Source organism: Caenorhabditis remanei, chromosome V (assembly GCF_010183535.1).
Source record: "Caenorhabditis remanei strain PX506 chromosome V, whole genome shotgun sequence".
NCBI classification, from domain to species: Eukaryota; Metazoa; Nematoda; class Chromadorea; order Rhabditida; family Rhabditidae; genus Caenorhabditis; species Caenorhabditis remanei.
Window position 1 is genome coordinate 15,895,696 of NC_071332.1, and position 18,961 is coordinate 15,914,656.

The window sequence follows — 18,961 nt, forward strand, 5'->3', positions numbered from 1 at the left end:
GAAGGAAAGACAATTAAGGAATCACAAAAACCGCTAAATGAAAAAAGCTATTTGAATATATAGATATAGTGCTCGGTGTTAGGGCTCTTCAATTTTCAAACAGAAATGTTTGCTGTAGAATTTTGTCCAGATACACATCTGTGGCCACGGACGTGTTCTATCCTTCTGTGTCGCATGAAAGTTTGAAATAATTTGTAGCAGTTTCAGACACGGAACTTTCAATGTGTGTCACAAATATTTTGTTTGAATCCATATGTTTGTCCAGGAGACGTTCATCTTTGATTCTAGCACAAGCGCTTGCTGCCTGAAGAGAACATGATACAGTACCGGACAAAAAGGTATCAACTTTGGCTGTTTTCAGTGGAAAATGACCAACTTTGAAAGTGGGCCATAGTAATTATGAATGTCACACCATAAAAAGTTTTAATGAATAATATAGATTGAACGTAAAGCTCCATTTTTGTAGTTGACAACTTTTTTGTACGGATGCTCCCTAGAGAGTTATGGTAATTTTAAGGAGACAGCTCAAAATCGCACTAATTTGCACTGAAATGGTACGATTTGAGGGAGAAATTACTTTGTCGATATGTAACTTGCTAGGGAGTGTCCGTACGAAAAAGTGGTCAACTACAAAATGAAGTTCTACCCTTGATCTGTATGATCCAATAAAATTTTTGTGAGACAATTAGTTTTACTATGACACATTCTGAAAGTTGGGCATTTTCAACTGAAAAAGGCACAACATAATATACTTTAGAGCGGTACTGTATATGTACTTTTATCGTACAAAAAATCTGAACTATCCTTTTTGAATGTCTGAACAAATCAATTGCATTGCTATGTATATATTTATTCACAAGTTGTTTTTAATAAAAAGTATTCCATTATAAAAGTTTCGTTCATTGAGCTGGTTCACATCTCCTTGTTTCTGATGTCAGACTCTCTTCTCTTCTTCAAATCCTCCTCATCAGAACATTTGTTCTTCATGTCACATTGTCCTTTTCCGCACTCCATCTTCTCGTCTCTCTTGATATGCCCGAACTCGGTACAATCCTTGCCGAGAAGCTTCTGCTCTTTTCCGTCGCATTCCTTGCGGAGGCAGTCGTCTTTCTTGTTAATATGGTCCATGGTTGGTGGCGTTGTAGATTTTTTTCGGTGATCTGAAACTTTATCTTTTTTTCTAATGAAATATAAATCAGAATCTTTAAAAAAATAAATGAGAAAATGTTGTATGAAAACAACCAAACAGTAGTCACTTTTATATCATTTCCTTCTCTGCCCTTGCCCTTCAACCGACCACACGCCAAAATAATACTCTAGAACAACAACATAATTTTCAGACCCAGAAAGATCTCGGGTCAATAAAAAACAAGTGCGGAACAACAATATAATGACGATTGTTTCTTAAGGACCTGAATTGGAGCATCACTTTCTGGTTTTTGAGTTATGGTCGGGAAGTGATAAGGGTGACAAGGGGCAAACAGATATGTGTATATAAAAGAGAGGGCGACGGAGGGTTTTCAACAAGTCATTTCATTTTTCCTTAATTAACTTAATTATCTTGATACCTTCAATAGAAAGGCACTCTTAACTTTGTATTTTTTCAGAAACAACCCAATCGAAAAAAATCAACAATGTCTGATAACTTCGACAAGATGAACGAAAAGATCACCGACGCTCCACGCATGGACTTTGACATGAACCCACACAAGGACGAGAAGCACTGTGACAAGGGAAAGTGTGATATGAGCAAGTGCGACAAGGAGAAGGTCCGTGACCAGATGCAAAAGTGTCCGGTTATGAAGGAGTTCGTCGGTGAGAAGGAAAGCTGTGGTGGAAAGGGAGGATGTGATAAGAAGATGGGATGTCATGAGGAGAAGGAGGATATGGAGAAGAGAAGAGAGTCGGATGTCAGAAACAAGGAAATGTAAATGATGACTCGATGACCCAACAATTTTTCTTATTCTTTTTATGTAAAATGTATATTTTGCTTTTTGTAAATGAACATTTTGTATAAATCTGTGTTGGAAGATTACAAGATTTTAAAAAGCTGGAGTGCCGTCATAATGGGAATTTTAAATCAAATCAGTCAATTTTTATTACAAAATTCAAACCTCAGACTTCAGTAATGCCTTCCCAGGTTATTGATCCAATTTCAAAACAAAACTATTTATTTTTTATGTGTTACAGTGCAAGCAACGATTTTTCGAAAGAAAATTTGGAGAGATCTGAAATTGAAAAGTTACTATGATTTCTGCTATCCTCCTCCTTATCAGAACAGTCCATAACAAAACTGGTACGAATCAAAACTGACTGAAAAGTAGTTGAATGTTATATTAATGTTGTTAGACCTATATTTGACGGATCGGATATGTAATAGTTTTGATTCGGGCCCAGTTTTTTGATAAGGGACAAAACCGTCTTGGGAAAGTCTAAAACTGAAAAGCTGGACTCTCTACACTTTGAAAGAAGCGAATTTACAAAACTTGGAACCATTTTTCCAAACTTGCGACATGCCGGGACGATATGAAACATTTTTTTGCAAGTTTTTTCGAAAATTTGAGCCGGGCCGCGATTTCGTTTTTTTCCCGTTCTAATGGTACTGTTTTGGCATTTTTCAAAACTGAGGCATTACATTTAATGCCTAGTTTTATTCGTTTTCAGATAGTTCTAAATTTTATTAAATTCCTTCGTGAGTTACTTCTCGAAATTGATTCAAATCTCCCAATTGAGACTCTAATTTTCGAAATTGAGCTTTATTACAATTTAAATACACAACATTTATTCATTTTAAATAAATACATACAAAATTAATTACAATAAAAGAAATCTCTCGGCAATCTGTTCTCCAACCACCGCATTCATCTTTCATATCTCCTTATTCCTCACATCCGACTCTCTTCTCTTCTTCTCATCTTCCTTATCTGGATTTCTATCATTTCTGGCACACATTCCCTCAATACTTGGCTCTTTTCCTCCAGCCACATCGTCTTTCATATCATTGAATGCATTAGCGATTTTACCGGATTGCTTATCGAGCTTCTCGGTATGATTTGCATCTTCAAGAGGGTCCATTTGAGGTTTATGGTGGGAATCGTTAAAGTTTTCCTCCATATTGTTCATTCGGTTCATGATTGTTAGGTTTGGAATCTGAAATAAAATAAATAAAGATACCAAAAAAGACAAAATTGAAATAATTCTCTTTCATCATCATGCACTTTTATACACCATCACAGTAGTCTGAAAATCTAAAAGATCAACAATATTATTCCACAAAAAAAAGAATTCTCCAGATCTTCACATGTCCCACTTTCTCCCATTTTCTTCAAGTGTCAACAAAAAACAAGAGAGGGATTCCCTAGTGAGAGACGCAGAGAGTAGTTCATAGAACATATTATTGTGGTGTTTATTATTAGAACAAGGAGAGGGGGGTTATCAAAATATAATGACAAAGGGATGGTGTTCCAAATTAGTGGCTTAAGCACCATTGATTGGTTATTGAAGTTCTAGAAAGTTTCCCCTTCGATGAAATTGAAAAATGAGAAACGGTGTTGCAAGAATAATTAAAAGCTTCAAGTTCTGTAAAAGCCGAATGGAATGTCATGTACAATTTAAAACTGGGACGAATTGCAACAGCTTCTTTCAGAACCGGTACGAATTAAAACCGAGGTTAATCAGAACTTAAAAACTTCAACTTTCATCTACTCGGCAGTGTATTCAAGTTCAGTCTGTTTTAAAATCAATTAGTAAAAATTAATTTTTGAATTAGAGTTTTATTTAAAAGGATAAGAATATTGTAGTTTTCAAAGCTCGTTTATCAAAAAAGTTATTTTTCTTGAAATTTGATTTAAAATATTCTTGAACCAAATATCTGTCTTTGTGTATGTTTTTCCGTCAGTCTATGGTCATGCTTGTACCTCTGTGCGTCCAGATTTCCATCTTTACAATATCTGCCTGTCTGTCTTTGTGTCTAGATATCCGCAGATCTGAAAACGGAAAAATTTTAATCCAGACTTTTCAATTCTAGATTTCTCCTCATACGGCGTTGAAATGTCCATTGGGAATTCTCAGCTCAGTTAAAATATTTATACTTACAATGGTTTATTTTTATAAAATACTGAAATATCAATTAAAGATTGAAGATCAATTAAAACTGAGGAATCAAATGACAATTAACGACGAGCTCCGTTCACATCTCCTTATTTCTCACATCCGACTCTCTTCTCTTGTTCAAATCCTCCTCATCACTGGAGTTATAACTCATTCCTTTTCTGGGACCATTCCCAAATCCATCCGGACACGTATGTCTTCCTCCGTCACAATTTCCTCGTCTGTCACAACATGCGCTATCCGAAATATCACAATCTCCAGATGGGTGTGGATGGGGGTCCTTGGTTGAATCGCTGAGAAGGTTGTCTTGCATTTTGCTGTTCATTTTGAAAGTTTTTTTTGAAAGTTGAAAATTCTGAAAACAAAAAAGAATTACTGCGGAGTTACTGCGGAGCTCGGAGAAAAAATAAAACGCAAGTTCTAATTCTGTTGGGTCTTTTATAAGTAAGGCTTGACCAGAGCCCACATTGTGATCCAATAGAAAATATAAACAAGTTGTAGCTCTAGAAAATTCTCTGGGTTTTCGAATTGTCAACAAGAAAAGAGAGGAGAGAGACCCAGAGATCAGGCTATCCAAGTTTCCATGAGTCCAGATGTCTGTCTGTGTGTCTGTTTGTCCAGATGTCTTCTGTGCCTCCTTTTGTCCAGATGTCTGTTTTTTGACCCGAAAAATAAGTTATTCGGCAGCCGAATAAATACCCTTAAAAATTTCGCCTAAAAAACCCGAAAAAACCGAAAAAAATTTGAAAACAGTTACTCAAAAAATCGACTTTTTTTTCAAAACCAAAAAAAATAAAACTTTTTTCGGGAGACGAAATATATTTTTTAAAAGTTTGTCTACATATCCCCGAAAAACCCGAAAACCGAAAAAACCTGGTCCAAATGTCTGTCTGTGTGTCCAGATGACTGCCAGTGTATCCATGTGTCCAGGTGTCTATCTGTGCCTCCAAGTTTCTAGATGCATGTGTGTCTCTGAAGATTTTTCTTCAAAAAGCCAAGATTTTTTTTGAGAAGTCTAGTTTATTTACATCAAAGGAATTCATATTTTTACAGAAAAAAGATGGTAAGAATTGGTTTTTTCGGTGAGAAAGGTGAGTATTTCGGAAGACCCATGGCAAATTTAAAGTATAGAGAGAGGTGGAAGAATTAGGCAATTTAGACAATTAGGCGAATTAAATTCGATGGATTTACAACTCGTTGACGGCATCCTTGACGGCATCTTTAGCATCCGAAGCCTTCTGCTTAGCGGCATCCCAAGCTCCGGAGGCCTTTTCCTTGGTGGCGTCGTATGCTCCTGAAGCCTTGTCCTTGGCGTTTCCAGCGGCATCAGCGGCGGCGTCCTTGGCTTGTCCGGCCTTATCCTTAGCAGAGTCGACGGCTCCGGCGGTCTTGTCCTTGGCATCTTGGTATCCCTCGGCGGATCTCTTTTGGACTCTATCCTTGGCCTTCTCGTAAGCATCATTGGCCTTGTCCATGGTCTCGGCAGCCTTGTCCTTGACAGCGTCCTTAGCGTCTCCAGCCTTGATCTGAAATTAAGTTATTAGGTTCCACATCTTGGTATTTGCAAGTTACCTCTACTTTCTCCTTGGTCTCCTCAGCCTGTTCTTTTCCAGCTCCGACGAGTCCAGAAGCCTTTTCCTTAGTAGCCTCCCAAGCTCCAGAGATGGTGTCTCCGATTTGTTCAGCATAAGATTTCGACTTGTCCTTGGCGTCCTCAGCGGCATCAGCGGCGGCGTCCTTAGCTTGTCCAGCCTTATCCTTAGCAGAGTCAACGGCTCCGGCAGTCTTGTCCTTGGCGGTCTCATAAGCATTCGAGGCCTTGTCCTGTAAATCGTTTGTTGAGAGAATTTCACTATACTCGTCGTTTAGACTCACTCCAATGGTTTCTTGGGCGTCTACGGATCGAGATTTCACGGAGTGGGCGATATCAGAGGCCTTTTCTTTGGTGGCCTCCCATGCTCCAGAGATCTTGTCACCAGCCTTCTCAGCCATTGATTTCGATGCGTCCTTAGCGTCTTGAGCCTTATCTTTTGTTGCGTCCCATGCATCTCCAGCTTTGTCCTTAGCATTTTCATACTTTACGTTCGCCTTGGCTTTTACCTGGAATAAGTTTTTGTCAGATACATTTTCAAACCGCCCGTCCACATGTGTCATTCACATGCGTCTAGTAAACAAGACCCCCCTAGAGAGGTATTCCCCCATGAGAGACGCAGACATTCGGTCAGTTGTTGTTGTTCTGATCTCTGGCGCATTCTCTTTGCTCCTCGCTATTTGTTTCTGCACCAGAGATTACCAGAGAACCTTCCAGAGAGAAGGGAGACAGGACAACAACAATGTAGTAAGAAAGGGGCATTGTTGTTGATGACTAGTTGTGGTCGGTGGTGTCTAAGAAGATGGCCTAGAAATTTGAAAGTGAGAAAGCTAGTCCCCGAGGAATCTAGCGGCTAGAATTCATAGTTAGACAAGATAAAGGTATTCTAGGCCATTTAGGCTCAAAATTCTAAGTTGGTAGGATCCCAAATTTTCAGAAGCTAGCTTCCCCCCGTTGTGGTTAGGCCACAATTTTTGATATTCTAGGTCATTTGGGCTCAAGTTGCTAGAACTTCATAATTTCAGAAGCTAGCTCATGGCCTTTTCCCCCGTTGTGGTTTCTAGGCCACAATCTTCCCCCGTTCAAACTCACATCATCTGTATCCAGAGTGAAGGCGGCGGCAATGAGGCACGCGAAGAGAATCGGAGCGAGAATCGTTTTGAAAGAGGTCATTTTGTGTTTTTTGCACTGAAAATTTGAGAATGAATGATAAAACCAAAGGATTATATAAGGGCGAACAAATAGAAGAAAAATAGAAAACAATAAGAGGCGTGATGCATTAAATTCGCGAAAAATATTTTTTAGATTTTTGGTTGAAATCGGAAAATCAAAAATTCTAGAAAGGCAGTCAAACTGGAACTGAGCACTTGAATCTATAAAAGAAGAAAAAGCTCGTAGAAAAGAAGGGGAATTCCCCAGGCCCCGCCCCACTAGGAGAGAGGAGTAGAGGTGTTGACTGACACCAAGGGCATATTTCTCCATCGCTTTTATACGCGAACAGATGAATGTGGTGATTGGTCTTTGAGACGTTACCATTTGGTGAGCCATCGATGATTTCAGACGGCTTTGTTTAGACTCCGCCCCCTTCTGGGACCTCAAAATATGTTTTGATATTATTTTTTGAACTATAAACAACTAATGCTATCAGTGGTCGATCAGATCGGGGAGAAGAAGCTAATGGGTTTTTTCGAGAATGGATCTTTGAGATCTGGGGAGTACTTTTTTTGAATTTGGAAGATCAAAAGGAGAAATGGAAAACTTCAGGTGGAGATTGTATATTCTCGGTATAGTATGGTTTTTAGATTCATAGAAACTGTCTTAGCCTTGCTTGTTTTTCTAAAAAAATCCTTATAAGAATTACCCCGAAGCAAGTGCTTCCCATTATTTGATTTTCATTTTAAAAAAATTGTATGCAGTTTGACCTTCTGATTGGTAATACATGCGCTAATTCTGCGAATATCTGGCGGATGAATCTGAAGGAATAACCGTGCCAGCAACTGAGGAAGCTTATCCCCGTAAAACTTAAAATGGAGGTGTCCGTTCGAGGCGATATATATTTTTTCCCAGAAAAGATTCAAATGCAGCTATTACGTTTAAAACTTTTGAAATTGGACTACAGATTTACGAAATATCGGCCCGTATTCAAAAAATGTGCACAATTTTTTTTTCACAATTTTTCGAAATTCTTAACAAAAATAACCAAAAATCCTATGTACACTTGATTTTTTATAGATATTTAAGAACGAAGTTAAAAATTCGGCTTTTTTGCAAAAAAATAAAATTTTTGTACTGTGACCCGGTCTGTTGCAAGTCTGTGAACGCCTCTATTTCAGGTGCTACGACATACCAGTTTTGACGTTTTCGGCTGAAAACGTTCTCAGTTTCTGTATTGGTGTTGTTAATTGAAATGGCAAATGACGTCGAATGAATGAAAAAAGCAATTAAACTTTTATTATAATTTTCAGATTTGCTCAGTCAGGTGCCAATATGAGAACCTAGGAAAAGTTAAAGTTAAAGTTTGGACTGCAAGGTTATTTGTATTGGGAATGATTCACATTTTTGTACAAGTTCTGCAGTGGAATGGAACAAGATGGTAAATGAACAGCTTATTATGAACCTGAAATTTGTTTAGTCCGAACATGAAACATCTCCGTGTGTCTGTCGCGCCGTATTGCATAAGCTGATACAATATTCCAGCAAATTTGACGAGTTGTGAAGAAGTTACGTTTAATTTTTTTTTTCATTTCCCAGAGTTCGAGCACTTGACAACGTCAATCCTCATGAATAAGATTGTAACGGTAGGAATAGGACGTTTCCACAATTTCCGAAATTCAACAACACAGAATATTGGACTCCAGCAGGTTCTAAGAAAGCTTGAAAACTAGCGAAATTGAAAAAATTATTAATGAATTATTAAATTCGTAATTTTAGTATTTCGAATTTTATGTCAAACTTTTTTCAGTCTTTTATGGTTTTCCTGTACAACCATTTATGGTTCACGGCTCAAATCTGTCTTTACGTTTTTCCTGAAAAGTACCATGCTCATCCGATTCTTTATCTCTGACCATTGGTCTATGACCATTCCTGTTAATTCTCACAACTCTTTCATTTGATTTTTCTAGAACAATAATAGAACAATAACACCTTGATTTGAATATTCTCAAGACAGAGACATAACAGAAATCCAAAGATCGGTCTCTGAACCTAACCCATCTTCTCTTTTTTGCATGCGAACAGCTGTGGTCATTGCTCTCTGAGACGTTACCATCTGTGAGGAGAAGAAAGACACAATGATGATCTTTGTAGAGGGTCCCTCTTCTTGTTGTTTACGATTTTGTTGGATACATTTTTAACTCGAAATTTCAACACAAAAAAAGAAAGAGAAGAGATCTCTGAGGAGAGAAGATTATTCATCAAGTGTACCTCACAATGTGAATAACAACAATGTGGTTGCATGGATTTGAGAAGCTTCTGGGAGACAATCATGCTAGATATTATTGGAATCAAAGATGACTCAATTTATGAAACTGAGCATTGGAAAATCATGTTTTTAATGTGCCCAGATGTCCGATGATTCAAAATTATTGTTATGAAACAATACTTAAAAATCCTGGTCAGAGGCGACAAGTTCGAAAGCCAAATCTGTTTTGCGGAATCAAAAAAAAATTTCGGTACATGCACATAAACACTAAAAGTGGTTTAGCTCAAAAAAACATAGATGAAACATAGCATTTGCTTTTCTCCTTTTGGTTTAACTTGACAGTACCTGAAATTGTCTAAAAATTAATTTAAAAACTACAAGATAAATGCTCAAACTCCTCTACTCTGGTCACCAACTGGAATCCAAACTAGAAAAATAACAGTCTTGTCAAAAATCGAGTCGGGCCCGGATTCAAATGGGGGTACTCACTTTTTTATAAAAAATTTTTGAAATTTTTTGAAAATTCAGAGTCAAATTATCATACATATTCAGCTTCTGAATGGATTTTAATTTTTAGTAAAAACTAGATGTTTTCAAAAATAAGTTGAGCCATATCAAAAAAATTCAAAATTTTTTTCAAAACGAGACAGGTCAGGTCGAAAATAATTTAGATTTCAGCCCGGCCCGGCCAAGTCTGCAAAATACATACAGTTTCCAACCAAAAAAACTAAAAACGTTGATATTCACTGGGAATGTACTAAAATTTAATATTATTTTATAGTCAGCGAGTGACCACTGCCTCGACTCGCTCAATTAGGTTCTAAACTTCCCTTGAGCAATTAATCCCTCAAGGACAGTTTTCTGAAACTTCACACCACAAACCTTCACAACGATGTCAGCGGCCCTCTTCTCACCAGTATTCTTTACAATGTTGACTTTGACTACCGTGTAGCCAAAATAGAGTCAGTGCGACAGAAGAATGTAGTTCATTGTTCACTCGACCTGTTCAATATCTGGATGTGTTGTGGGCAAGTCTCTTGTTTCACTAAAGAAACCAATTTGACGCTTCTACTGAAAAAATGGGTACTGCTTATCTAATTATGTAGCTTGTACATAGTGTAGCCAGGTTTTCAGTATAAACATCACTTTTTTCTTTATGAGAGGTCCATCAATAATCCTATTTATCAAGGACATTTGTTTTTTCATCCATCATAATGACTCCAAAACTAAAAAAAAATGTTCAATGTTCTCCCAACTTCCCTCTTTTTCCATTCTCTATTTACTATCTTTTTCTCAACTAACCTGCGTCTATACAGTCGATAACACACTACAACATAGACACTTTCTTTTTCACGTTTTGTTGGTTCTTTAGGGCGAATGAACGTACCTTTGAAAACTTATTTTTGTTGTTTTGTGCTTGAAAACCCTGGAGGAGAACAGATTGCTGAACAATATTATTTGATTTCAGCCAATTTTTGAGAAGGTTATGCATTTTCATCTGAATTCAATATTTGTTCATTATTTCAAAACTAACTGTCCCTGATTCTTAACTTTGACCTTTATTTGATCTATGTAAAACAGGTAGCAGTATAGTGTAGTCTTTGGTGGTCATTGATGTTATCAGAGAAACAAGTGATAGAAAAAAGACAAACCATATGACGGTAGTGACACAATCATTGTCACTTTTCACTCCTTCAAGGATAGATGTTATTCTTTCTTTGTAATTTTTAAGTTGAAAATGTTTTATTGGTAAAACATTCCATAGAAATTAACTCAAATTTCTAGAAACTGCAAACAACTTTAAGACTATTTCTCTGTACCAATTGTAACGGCACTAGTTCTGTATTTTTTGAATAAAAAGTAAGAATTGAGACCTTCATTTTGTTAGTTGTCTATTTCTCTTTAAAAACCAACTAAAACAAGATACCGCCTTGGAAACCGTCTGTTTTCGTTGTCATGACTTGTCCACTTTCGAGAGCACGCGCTTCTTTTACAGTCCATAACTTTCTATCAAGAAAAAATACAGAAAAGTTGCCAACTATAAAAATAAAACTTTTGGTTTGTGCTATACATCCATGTTGATTTCATAACAACGTTATTTTTATTTCAACCATAGCATTACTTTAAAGTTTACCAATATCCACTCAAATCGTGAACAATTTTGATCCTGTTGTCAAAGTAAAAACCATTTACTACCAAATCGGAACATATTTTCACTTCGTATTTAGTTAGACACAAAACTACTCTTGTTGTCACAAAATCATATTATCATCATCATATCTCTTCATTATAAAATGTGTGGAGACGAGAAGACTACACTCACTACGTTTACTCCAATCTCAATTTTCTTATATAAACGAGACCGACTTCTTCAATTTCCTCCTTCAATTCTATTTAGTTACAGAAAAAATGTCGTCCTCTCATTTGATCAATGGATTCGAAGGGGTCTCCACAGCTCCTCAGTACTGTCTGATTTGTTGTGAGGTGGCGGATGGGTATCATTTTGGAGCGCCGGCGTGTAGGTGGGTATAGCAACAACCGCGTCTTTTTAAAATCCGTATCTCACAGTTCAAACATTTATTTCAGAGCCTGCGCCGCGTTTTTCCGTCGAACAGTTCAACTTAACAAGAACCATGAGTGTCCAAAGAATAATCAGTGTTTTATTTTGTCAAGTAAGTTCTCACTAGAATACACATCTAGTCCTTTATAGCATACTTGTCAAATGAGGGGCCGGCCCCCGGGCCGGGCCTAAAAAGCTTCGGCCCCTCAGGCCCCTCTTTTCAGGGATATGGGATTTTTGAGAAAATTTTTCAAATTTTTCATGAGGAAAAATTTCCCAATTTACTCGTTTTTTATACTTTTTTCACGATGATTTAGTATATTTTTCGAAAGATTGACTGAATTTTTCAGCGAGACGCCTCCGGCAATAAAAAACTCTAAGGTCAAATCTGATTTTTTCCCAGAATAATCTGTGTGTTTTCGTGAGTTCATTTCCATATCGAAAGAATATAAAAATTCGGTCGAAACCCCGCAGAGATCAAGCGGCGAAACAGTTTGGGCATTTCTGTAGCCGTGGAAGAAAACAATAAAAAAATGGCGAAAGTATTTAATTATGTTATAAAACTTGAAAAAATTCTTTGAAAATTTTCTTTCGATATGAAAATGAACTCAGACACACATACATTATTCTATGAAAAAATCAACTTAGTCCACCTTTACTCAAATTCGAAAAAAAAATTTGAAAAAAAAATTCCCTTCAAAAGGCGGGCCTGAAGTTTTGAGAAAAAAAGCCCGGCCCGGCCCGGCCCTTGACAAGTATGCTTTATAGTCCCCCTCCTCCCTATCTTCCTATTTATTTACAGACGTGCGCAACATGTGTCGAGCGTGCCGATACGATAAATGTATTGATGTTGGAATGAAGAGATCAGGTTAGAACAGAAAGAAACAGCACATCAACTCACAAAGTTTCAGCGGTACAACAGAGACGTGACCAACTTGGGAAGAGAGATGGAATTCGGAGTGCTTCCGAGAGTTTTTCGAGTCGTGGAGAACCAGTTTTGGATACGATGAAGAGGGCGTACGAGAAGTTGTTGGTTGTCAGGAAGAGTGTGCATAATCGGGGGGAGGTGGGTTTTCTCAACTTTTAGCTTTGAGTTTGTCTTATGTCTGGTAAAGTAAGGTATCTGATCCAGGACGCTTTCCCGCCAGTAAGATTTTTAAGAACTTTAACTCTGAAATTTCGAAAATTTTCAAAAAAAAATCCGTTAAAAAGTGAATACTCATTTTTGAAACCGGGCTGACTGGACCGCGAGAAAGTTCACGCCGGCCCGTTTTTTGACAAGTCTGCAGAAATGAAGTTTGAATCTCTCTCTATAAGATCATATTAAAATCCGTTTCATACAACTCTCCTTAGCACCGTGATACTGTCTCCAAATTAGCCGATTTCTCATTTTTCAGAACCAACCACCTCGACCGATCTGCTTCAGTGAACTCCAACAAGTCTACCTCAAAGAAATGACCGTAGTCTACCAGTTTCTTTGTGAGGCATTTCCGGAGTACTATGAATTCTTACCCGACACCAAACGATCTCTCTTCAAAAACTTCTTCCTGCCATTCACCCTTCTAGAGAGTTCCTTCAATGGGCATTCGACTAGTACGATTTAAAGAAAGTATTGCAAATTTAAACAAATTAAAATTTTCAGACAAACAAGACGTGATGCTGATCCCATCTGGTGACTACATAGACTTGGAGCATCTGGAATCATATTTCACAAATAACCACGACAAGTTCTCCCAGGAAGAAACAATTTCAATGTTCGCTCAACAATTCCAAGTTCTCAGAACATGCATAACTCATCCATTACATGCTGAAAATGTGGATACCTATGAGTTTCTGGCGCTCGCTGCAATTATTCTTTGGGAATCTGATCTGGAAGCAGATTTAGATAGACAAAATGCACAGGAGGAAGCGATTCAGATGAGAAATGCTATCATTCGAGACTTACTTTTTTATTATCAATCTATGAATATATATGATGACGTGGCATTGAGGTTGGGGACGATTCTATCGATTCTTCCATCTATACAGGTATGTCGAAAGATCATTAGGGAAAATTGAAATGATTCGATTTTCAGAGAGCCAGTCACCGGTTTCACGAGTACATGGAGATTAAAAACTTGCTCAATTTGTATGCTCTGCCTCAGAATCTTTTTGATATGTTCTCGCCAGTTTCCTAATTTTTTGTGAATCCTTTATTTCTTTTTATCAAATTTATGCTTAATTGAGTAAACTTTTTGTTTTCTCTTTGGCCCAATGACTGGTTAGGAAATAACAACCAAACGTTTTGGTTTTTAATCGGTCGGTTTCGAATATACCGGAGTCTTAAAATACTGAGAGGAACATTATTTATTAAAAATCAAATTAAAGCATATAATTAATATCAAACAAGGTCGAAAACTCGTGGATGAAAACTCAATACCATTTGTTCATCTTTGTCATCTGATTGTATCTGAAACCATCCGATTTTATTGTTGTCTACTGCAATTGTTGCAATTCTTCCATCCGATCTTAAAATATGGTATCCAATAAAGTTAATTGGTTCCTTCGCAGTCTTGTACCGCATGATAAACCGGTTTAATTCGATTGGAAAGTTTCTGAATAATTAAAGACTAATTCATTGATAGGAAACTTTAAAAAAAAATTAAAACTCACCTGTAGACTTGCGTCTTATTCCAGCAATCAGAGTTTGATGGCAATTGAATAAAATCTCCCTTAACACAGGTATCAATGTTAACGTCTTCATTGAATTCAATCAGAAGAGCTTTCCAATTTGGAGTCCATCCACCTCTCCATTTCATAATCAATATTTCAAAATCCGTCTGCAGAAAGTTGGACCTTGAAAACCACAAGTTCTCATTTTTCAACTTCAAAATTTGTTGAAAAGTAGTCCAATGTGAGTATGAAAAATCCATCAGTTCTGGAACAGTTTCCATTTGTTCAAAATCACACGTGAATCCTGGGCTTGGATTTTCATACAAATCAAAAAAACTTGTTGTCTTCTGACTTTGCAAAATATAGGTTAAAGCATCACTCTTGAAAGCGTCAATTGTGTTTTGTTCAGATAATTTGAATCTTTGAATAGGCTGTTGGAAAAATGAATCCATAACCAATTGGCTTTTTTCAATACTGAGATTCCGATAATCAAATGAAAAATGTTTCATTTTCACGTGAAATATGTCTGATATATAGCTGATTATGTTCTTTGTAGCCGATATAACATCTTCACATGTATAGATTTTGAGGCAATAGCTATGATCTAGTCTGAAAATAGAAAAGTGAAAAAGGTTTCAAAAAAATCTGGAAGCTCACTTACACAACATCTGAATCCTCTGAAATTGTATTTCCTGTAGGATTCCAAGATGGAAACATCAAGTTTTTCAAGTTTTCCGAAGCGTTATTCCCAGCATTTTTTGGAAAAACTGTTCTTTCGATACCTCGGAAAAATAAACGAAGCTTATGAGAAATTAACTTTTCTAGTCGCCGCTCCTTAAGCAAATGAAAAGACCAATCATCCAGTGGGAAGTGAGTAAATCGAAGACGAATAATGCTCTCGTAATAAGAAATTGAGACATCAAAACAATTGAGTGTCTCCTTGCATTGAGTGACCGCACGAATGTTCTTGCATATTGATTTTGTGTAATTACTGCATAAGGACAGGGAGACTCTAGGAAAAAGAAAAGAATCGAATTGGAAAATGGATGTTTAGGAGAAACTTACATTTCAAATGGAGTGAATAGTTTCAGAATATCATTAAAAGCAACTTTTGGAAGTTTTAAAAGTGGAAATTTGGAAAAAACCATCGAGATTTATCGATAGAGAGTAACAGTATGTAGTGTGCACGAGAGAAGGATGGGCAGACAATGAGAGTGTTAGGCAGATAGGGATGCCCACAGTCGGTTAGGTAAAGTTACTCAACGAAAAAGACATCGTTTGTTTTTCTACAGTATCGACAACCAGGTTTTCAGAAAAAAACGCAAAAAGGGCTTATTCCATTTTATGAAAGTTCGTTTCCAGACTGTTTTTACAGAACAAAAAATGAATATTTGTGTAGAAAATACATCACATGCAATCAAAAAAAACATGGGGAACAGTTATCAGAACTGGGTATCATATCCTACGACAAGATGCAATCATTGCCTCAATTGGAATAGAGATTGATAGAATCGGATGGTTTCATATTCAATCGGACGATGAAGATTCTGATATTCAGATGATTACACATTACAGAGCTTTCGGACTTGAATGACACTTTACTGTTTTTTTAATTCGGTGCAGTACAAATGTAATCTGCAATTTTGAAACTATGTACAGAATGAACGTGTTCTCTAAAAAACTACTTTTTCTTTTTGTGTTTTAGGGTGTTTTATTGATGGTGGGTGATAGAGACACCCTCAATTACTGACTGTAGTATTAATATAATCAGCTGCTAAAAAATGTTCTTACATACATTCGCTCTATTGAGGTTGCCTTATTTTACCTGGGCAAATGGTGACATCTGCCTTATTCCTTCATCATCTGTCCATCTTCCCGCGCACTCAATTCGGTATATCCACGTATTATTCTCTTCCATTATTGCACCAAAAACCAGCAATGTCCCCATACAAATTCCCTCTTCTGAAACTCCCTAGAGTTGCTTTGAATGAAGTTCTGAAGCTATTCACTCCATTTGAAATGTAAGTTTTGTTTCCAAGAATTCCTATTCATCAACTGTTTTTCTTTCCAGAATCTCCCTGTCTTTATGCAGTAATTACACAAAATCAATATGCAAGACCATTCGTGCGGTCACTCATTGCAAGGAGACACTCACTAAATTCGATGTTTTTATTGATTCCCACTATGAGATACATCTTCAATTCTCATATCTCCCAGCTCATGACTGGGTTTTTTATATGAGGAAGAAGCGTCCGGTACCAGAGAGTACCAGAGATAGGCGTTTTGTCGATAATGTTCGGGAGTTTTTTCGAGGGGAGAAAAGAATTTTAAAGTTTTTCGGTTCAAAAAAGTCTCGCAAGCAGAAACTACAAGAATACGTTTCATCATGGGATCCACGTAGAAGAGTTGTTGAACATTGTACTGGTGGGCGTGGGTGAGCTTTTAAGCACAGAGCACAGAAAATCGGACAATCTAACTGCTCGGTGTCTTCCAGAACTATTACAACCACCGAGTATGCTCTACGTCTTCGCACATCGGATTGCCTGATATCGGCCACCAGGAACTTATGCTTCTACATCTCTGAAATATTTCATCATGAAATTCAAGCGTTTGCATTTGATTATAAAATGTTTGGCATTGAAGAGAACCAGTTGATATTGGAATTATTCTGTCAACAACCTGTTCAACAATTTCAATTATCTGGAGACACCTCAAATGATTCTTCAAAGAATGATATTTTGACCGAGATACTCACCCAACAGAAAGCGATAAATAGGCTAAATTTACGCTTTAACCCAAGTGTAGATTACCGTTTTGACCTCAATCAGTTTGAAAATCGTTCAGATTCTTTAAATATTTTGCATTCTCACTGGATAACTTTTCAACAACTGCAGGAGATCAAATCTCAAATGGTGTTTCTCTCGAGATCTAATTTTCTCCAAGCAGATTTCAAAGTATTGATACAAAAATGGAGAGATGGGTGGAGTCCAAATTGGGAAGCACTTATGATTGAATTCAATGAGGATATCAATATTGACAAATGTGTTGAAGGACAGTTCATTCAATTGCAAACAAAGGACTGGAAGAATAAAAAAGCTGTTTATAGGTGAGCTCTTTTAGTTAAGCTTGTCCAACTTAATATTCAGAAACTCTCCAATCCAATTGAACCGGTTTGTCGGATCACACAAACCTTCTTGGGGACGACTTACCAGGACCGGTTATCACATCTTAAGATCAGATGGTACTATCGCTTCAATTGGGATTGAGAAGAAGAGAATTGGATGGTTTCATATTCAATCAAATGATAATAACTCAAGAATTAAAATGACTGTTCATTTTCGAGCCTACGAAAATAATTAAAATTCAACGAATAATAATTTTTCTGAAATAAAAAAAATACGGCTTCATTCTTCCAAACCCAAAAAGTGAATGAATGAAAAAATAAATGCATTTCAAAACGGCTCCAATTAATAACATAGCAGATTATGCAGAATGCAAGGGAGAACAGAATGCAAATGAGAAAGTGTTCCCTTGTTTATGAATGGAAAGGCGGGTGGGAATTCAGCAAAGGGTTGCCGAATAATAAACGAACACATTTGTCAAAATGTCTGTAACAATTTTGTTAGTAAGTCGTTCAACTTCAGATCGGTCTGAAACAATGACACCTAAAAACTTTTAAAATCGAGATAATTTGAGACTGGACTGTTAGGAACCATGACGTTTTGTAACCAAGTTGTTCTAAAACAGACAGGAGCGGGTGAAAACTGGCGTTTACTCAGTTTTGAGATGTCCAGTTTTGAAACGTCCGATTCTTAAATGTCCCGGTGTCGTCTATTTCAATAGCATCTTATCGTTTTTGTGACAACAATAAATCATTTTATTCATGTTTGGCCAGTATTAAATTAACTGGTTTTCAAATATCCTGGTTTCTAAACGTCCTGATTTTGAATATTCTAATTTCGAATGTAATTAATTTTTGGATAGTTTTCAAAACAAACCTTCGAAACATGTTGGAAATTTCGGCTGAAAGTTTCAAAAATTAAGTAACAAAAATAGTGGTATTTCTATTTTCCTGAAATTTTTCTCTAGTTTTGAACTTGGTTTTCTGGGGGTCTGTCCTCCAAATGCTTACAGTTTTCATAGATTTTCAAGATTTTTGCTTCGGAAAAACTATTTTTCAGACAGCCTTCTTGACTTTTTTTTGTTGAATTTTTCGATTTGAAGTTTTCGAAAAAAAAGATTTCTATGCCTTCATTTTCAGATTGTGTAAAATATGTACACTTACAAATCTTGGTCTCAAAATCTTCAAAAACTTCAAATTAAAAAAAATTCAACTACAATACTTATAGACCACTCCTAATGTTAACTAATAAGCAGTGCCTAATTCCATAAAAATTTCCAAGTAACAATTTCCCATTACCCCGTTTCCCAAAAAGCAATCAAACCTTTAGTCAATATTAGACACTCCACTATATTTAATATTTTCTCCAGGAAAAAAAGAACTGAGCTCTCTTTCCTTTTCCACCTGTCCCTCCCCTCTTCCACTTTTCCGATTAGTTTCAAACTGCTGTTCACACTTTCTCCTTCATCCTCTTCTCCATGCTCAACTAGTGGGTGTCCCCCCGAA

The 18,961-nt window shown here is 36.8% G+C and overlaps 7 protein-coding genes across 7 annotated transcripts; 3 read left to right on the forward strand and 4 right to left on the reverse strand.

The window, feature by feature from the left end:
• Positions 1-912: 912 nt before the first annotated feature.
• GCK72_020435 (uncharacterized protein) lies at positions 913-1,128 on the reverse strand (the record flags this gene model as incomplete). Its single annotated transcript, XM_003116154.2, has 1 exon — positions 913-1,128. One exon carries the CDS (start codon positions 1,126-1,128, stop codon positions 913-915), a length of 216 nt encoding a protein of 71 aa, XP_003116202.1.
• A 506-nt stretch (positions 1,129-1,634) lies between these two features.
• GCK72_020436 (uncharacterized protein) lies at positions 1,635-1,931 on the forward strand (the record flags this gene model as incomplete). Its single annotated transcript, XM_003115938.2, has 1 exon — positions 1,635-1,931. The coding sequence occupies one exon, from the start codon at positions 1,635-1,637 to the stop codon at positions 1,929-1,931; it is 297 nt and encodes a 98-aa protein (XP_003115986.1).
• A 937-nt stretch (positions 1,932-2,868) lies between these two features.
• On the reverse strand, positions 2,869-4,423 carry GCK72_020437 (uncharacterized protein; the record flags this gene model as incomplete). The annotated part of the gene is made up of 2 exons (XM_003116076.2): positions 2,869-3,150; positions 4,211-4,423. 2 exons carry the CDS (start codon positions 4,421-4,423, stop codon positions 2,869-2,871), a joined length of 495 nt encoding a protein of 164 aa, XP_003116124.2.
• Positions 4,424-5,297: 874 nt separating this feature from the next.
• Positions 5,298-6,874, reverse strand: GCK72_020438 (uncharacterized protein; the record flags this gene model as incomplete). Its single annotated transcript, XM_053733578.1, has 4 exons — positions 5,298-5,636; positions 5,683-5,934; positions 5,986-6,210; positions 6,794-6,874. The coding sequence occupies 4 exons, from the start codon at positions 6,872-6,874 to the stop codon at positions 5,298-5,300; spliced, it is 897 nt and encodes a 298-aa protein (XP_053582491.1).
• Positions 6,875-11,531: 4,657 nt separating this feature from the next.
• On the forward strand, positions 11,532-13,859 carry GCK72_020439 (uncharacterized protein; the record flags this gene model as incomplete). The annotated part of the gene is made up of 7 exons (XM_003115851.2): positions 11,532-11,644; positions 11,709-11,794; positions 12,485-12,550; positions 12,594-12,748; positions 13,080-13,275; positions 13,325-13,710; positions 13,758-13,859. The coding sequence occupies 7 exons, from the start codon at positions 11,532-11,534 to the stop codon at positions 13,857-13,859; spliced, it is 1,104 nt and encodes a 367-aa protein (XP_003115899.2).
• Positions 13,860-14,062: 203 nt separating this feature from the next.
• On the reverse strand, positions 14,063-15,051 carry GCK72_020440 (uncharacterized protein; the record flags this gene model as incomplete). The annotated part of the gene is made up of 3 exons (XM_003116268.2): positions 14,063-14,276; positions 14,335-14,943; positions 14,996-15,051. 3 exons carry the CDS (start codon positions 15,049-15,051, stop codon positions 14,063-14,065), a joined length of 879 nt encoding a protein of 292 aa, XP_003116316.2.
• Positions 15,052-16,167: 1,116 nt separating this feature from the next.
• Positions 16,168-17,444, forward strand: GCK72_020441 (uncharacterized protein; the record flags this gene model as incomplete). The annotated part of the gene is made up of 3 exons (XM_003116012.2): positions 16,168-16,355; positions 16,406-16,768; positions 16,829-17,444. The coding sequence occupies 3 exons, from the start codon at positions 16,168-16,170 to the stop codon at positions 17,442-17,444; spliced, it is 1,167 nt and encodes a 388-aa protein (XP_003116060.2).
• Between the last annotated feature and the right edge of the window lie 1,517 nt (positions 17,445-18,961).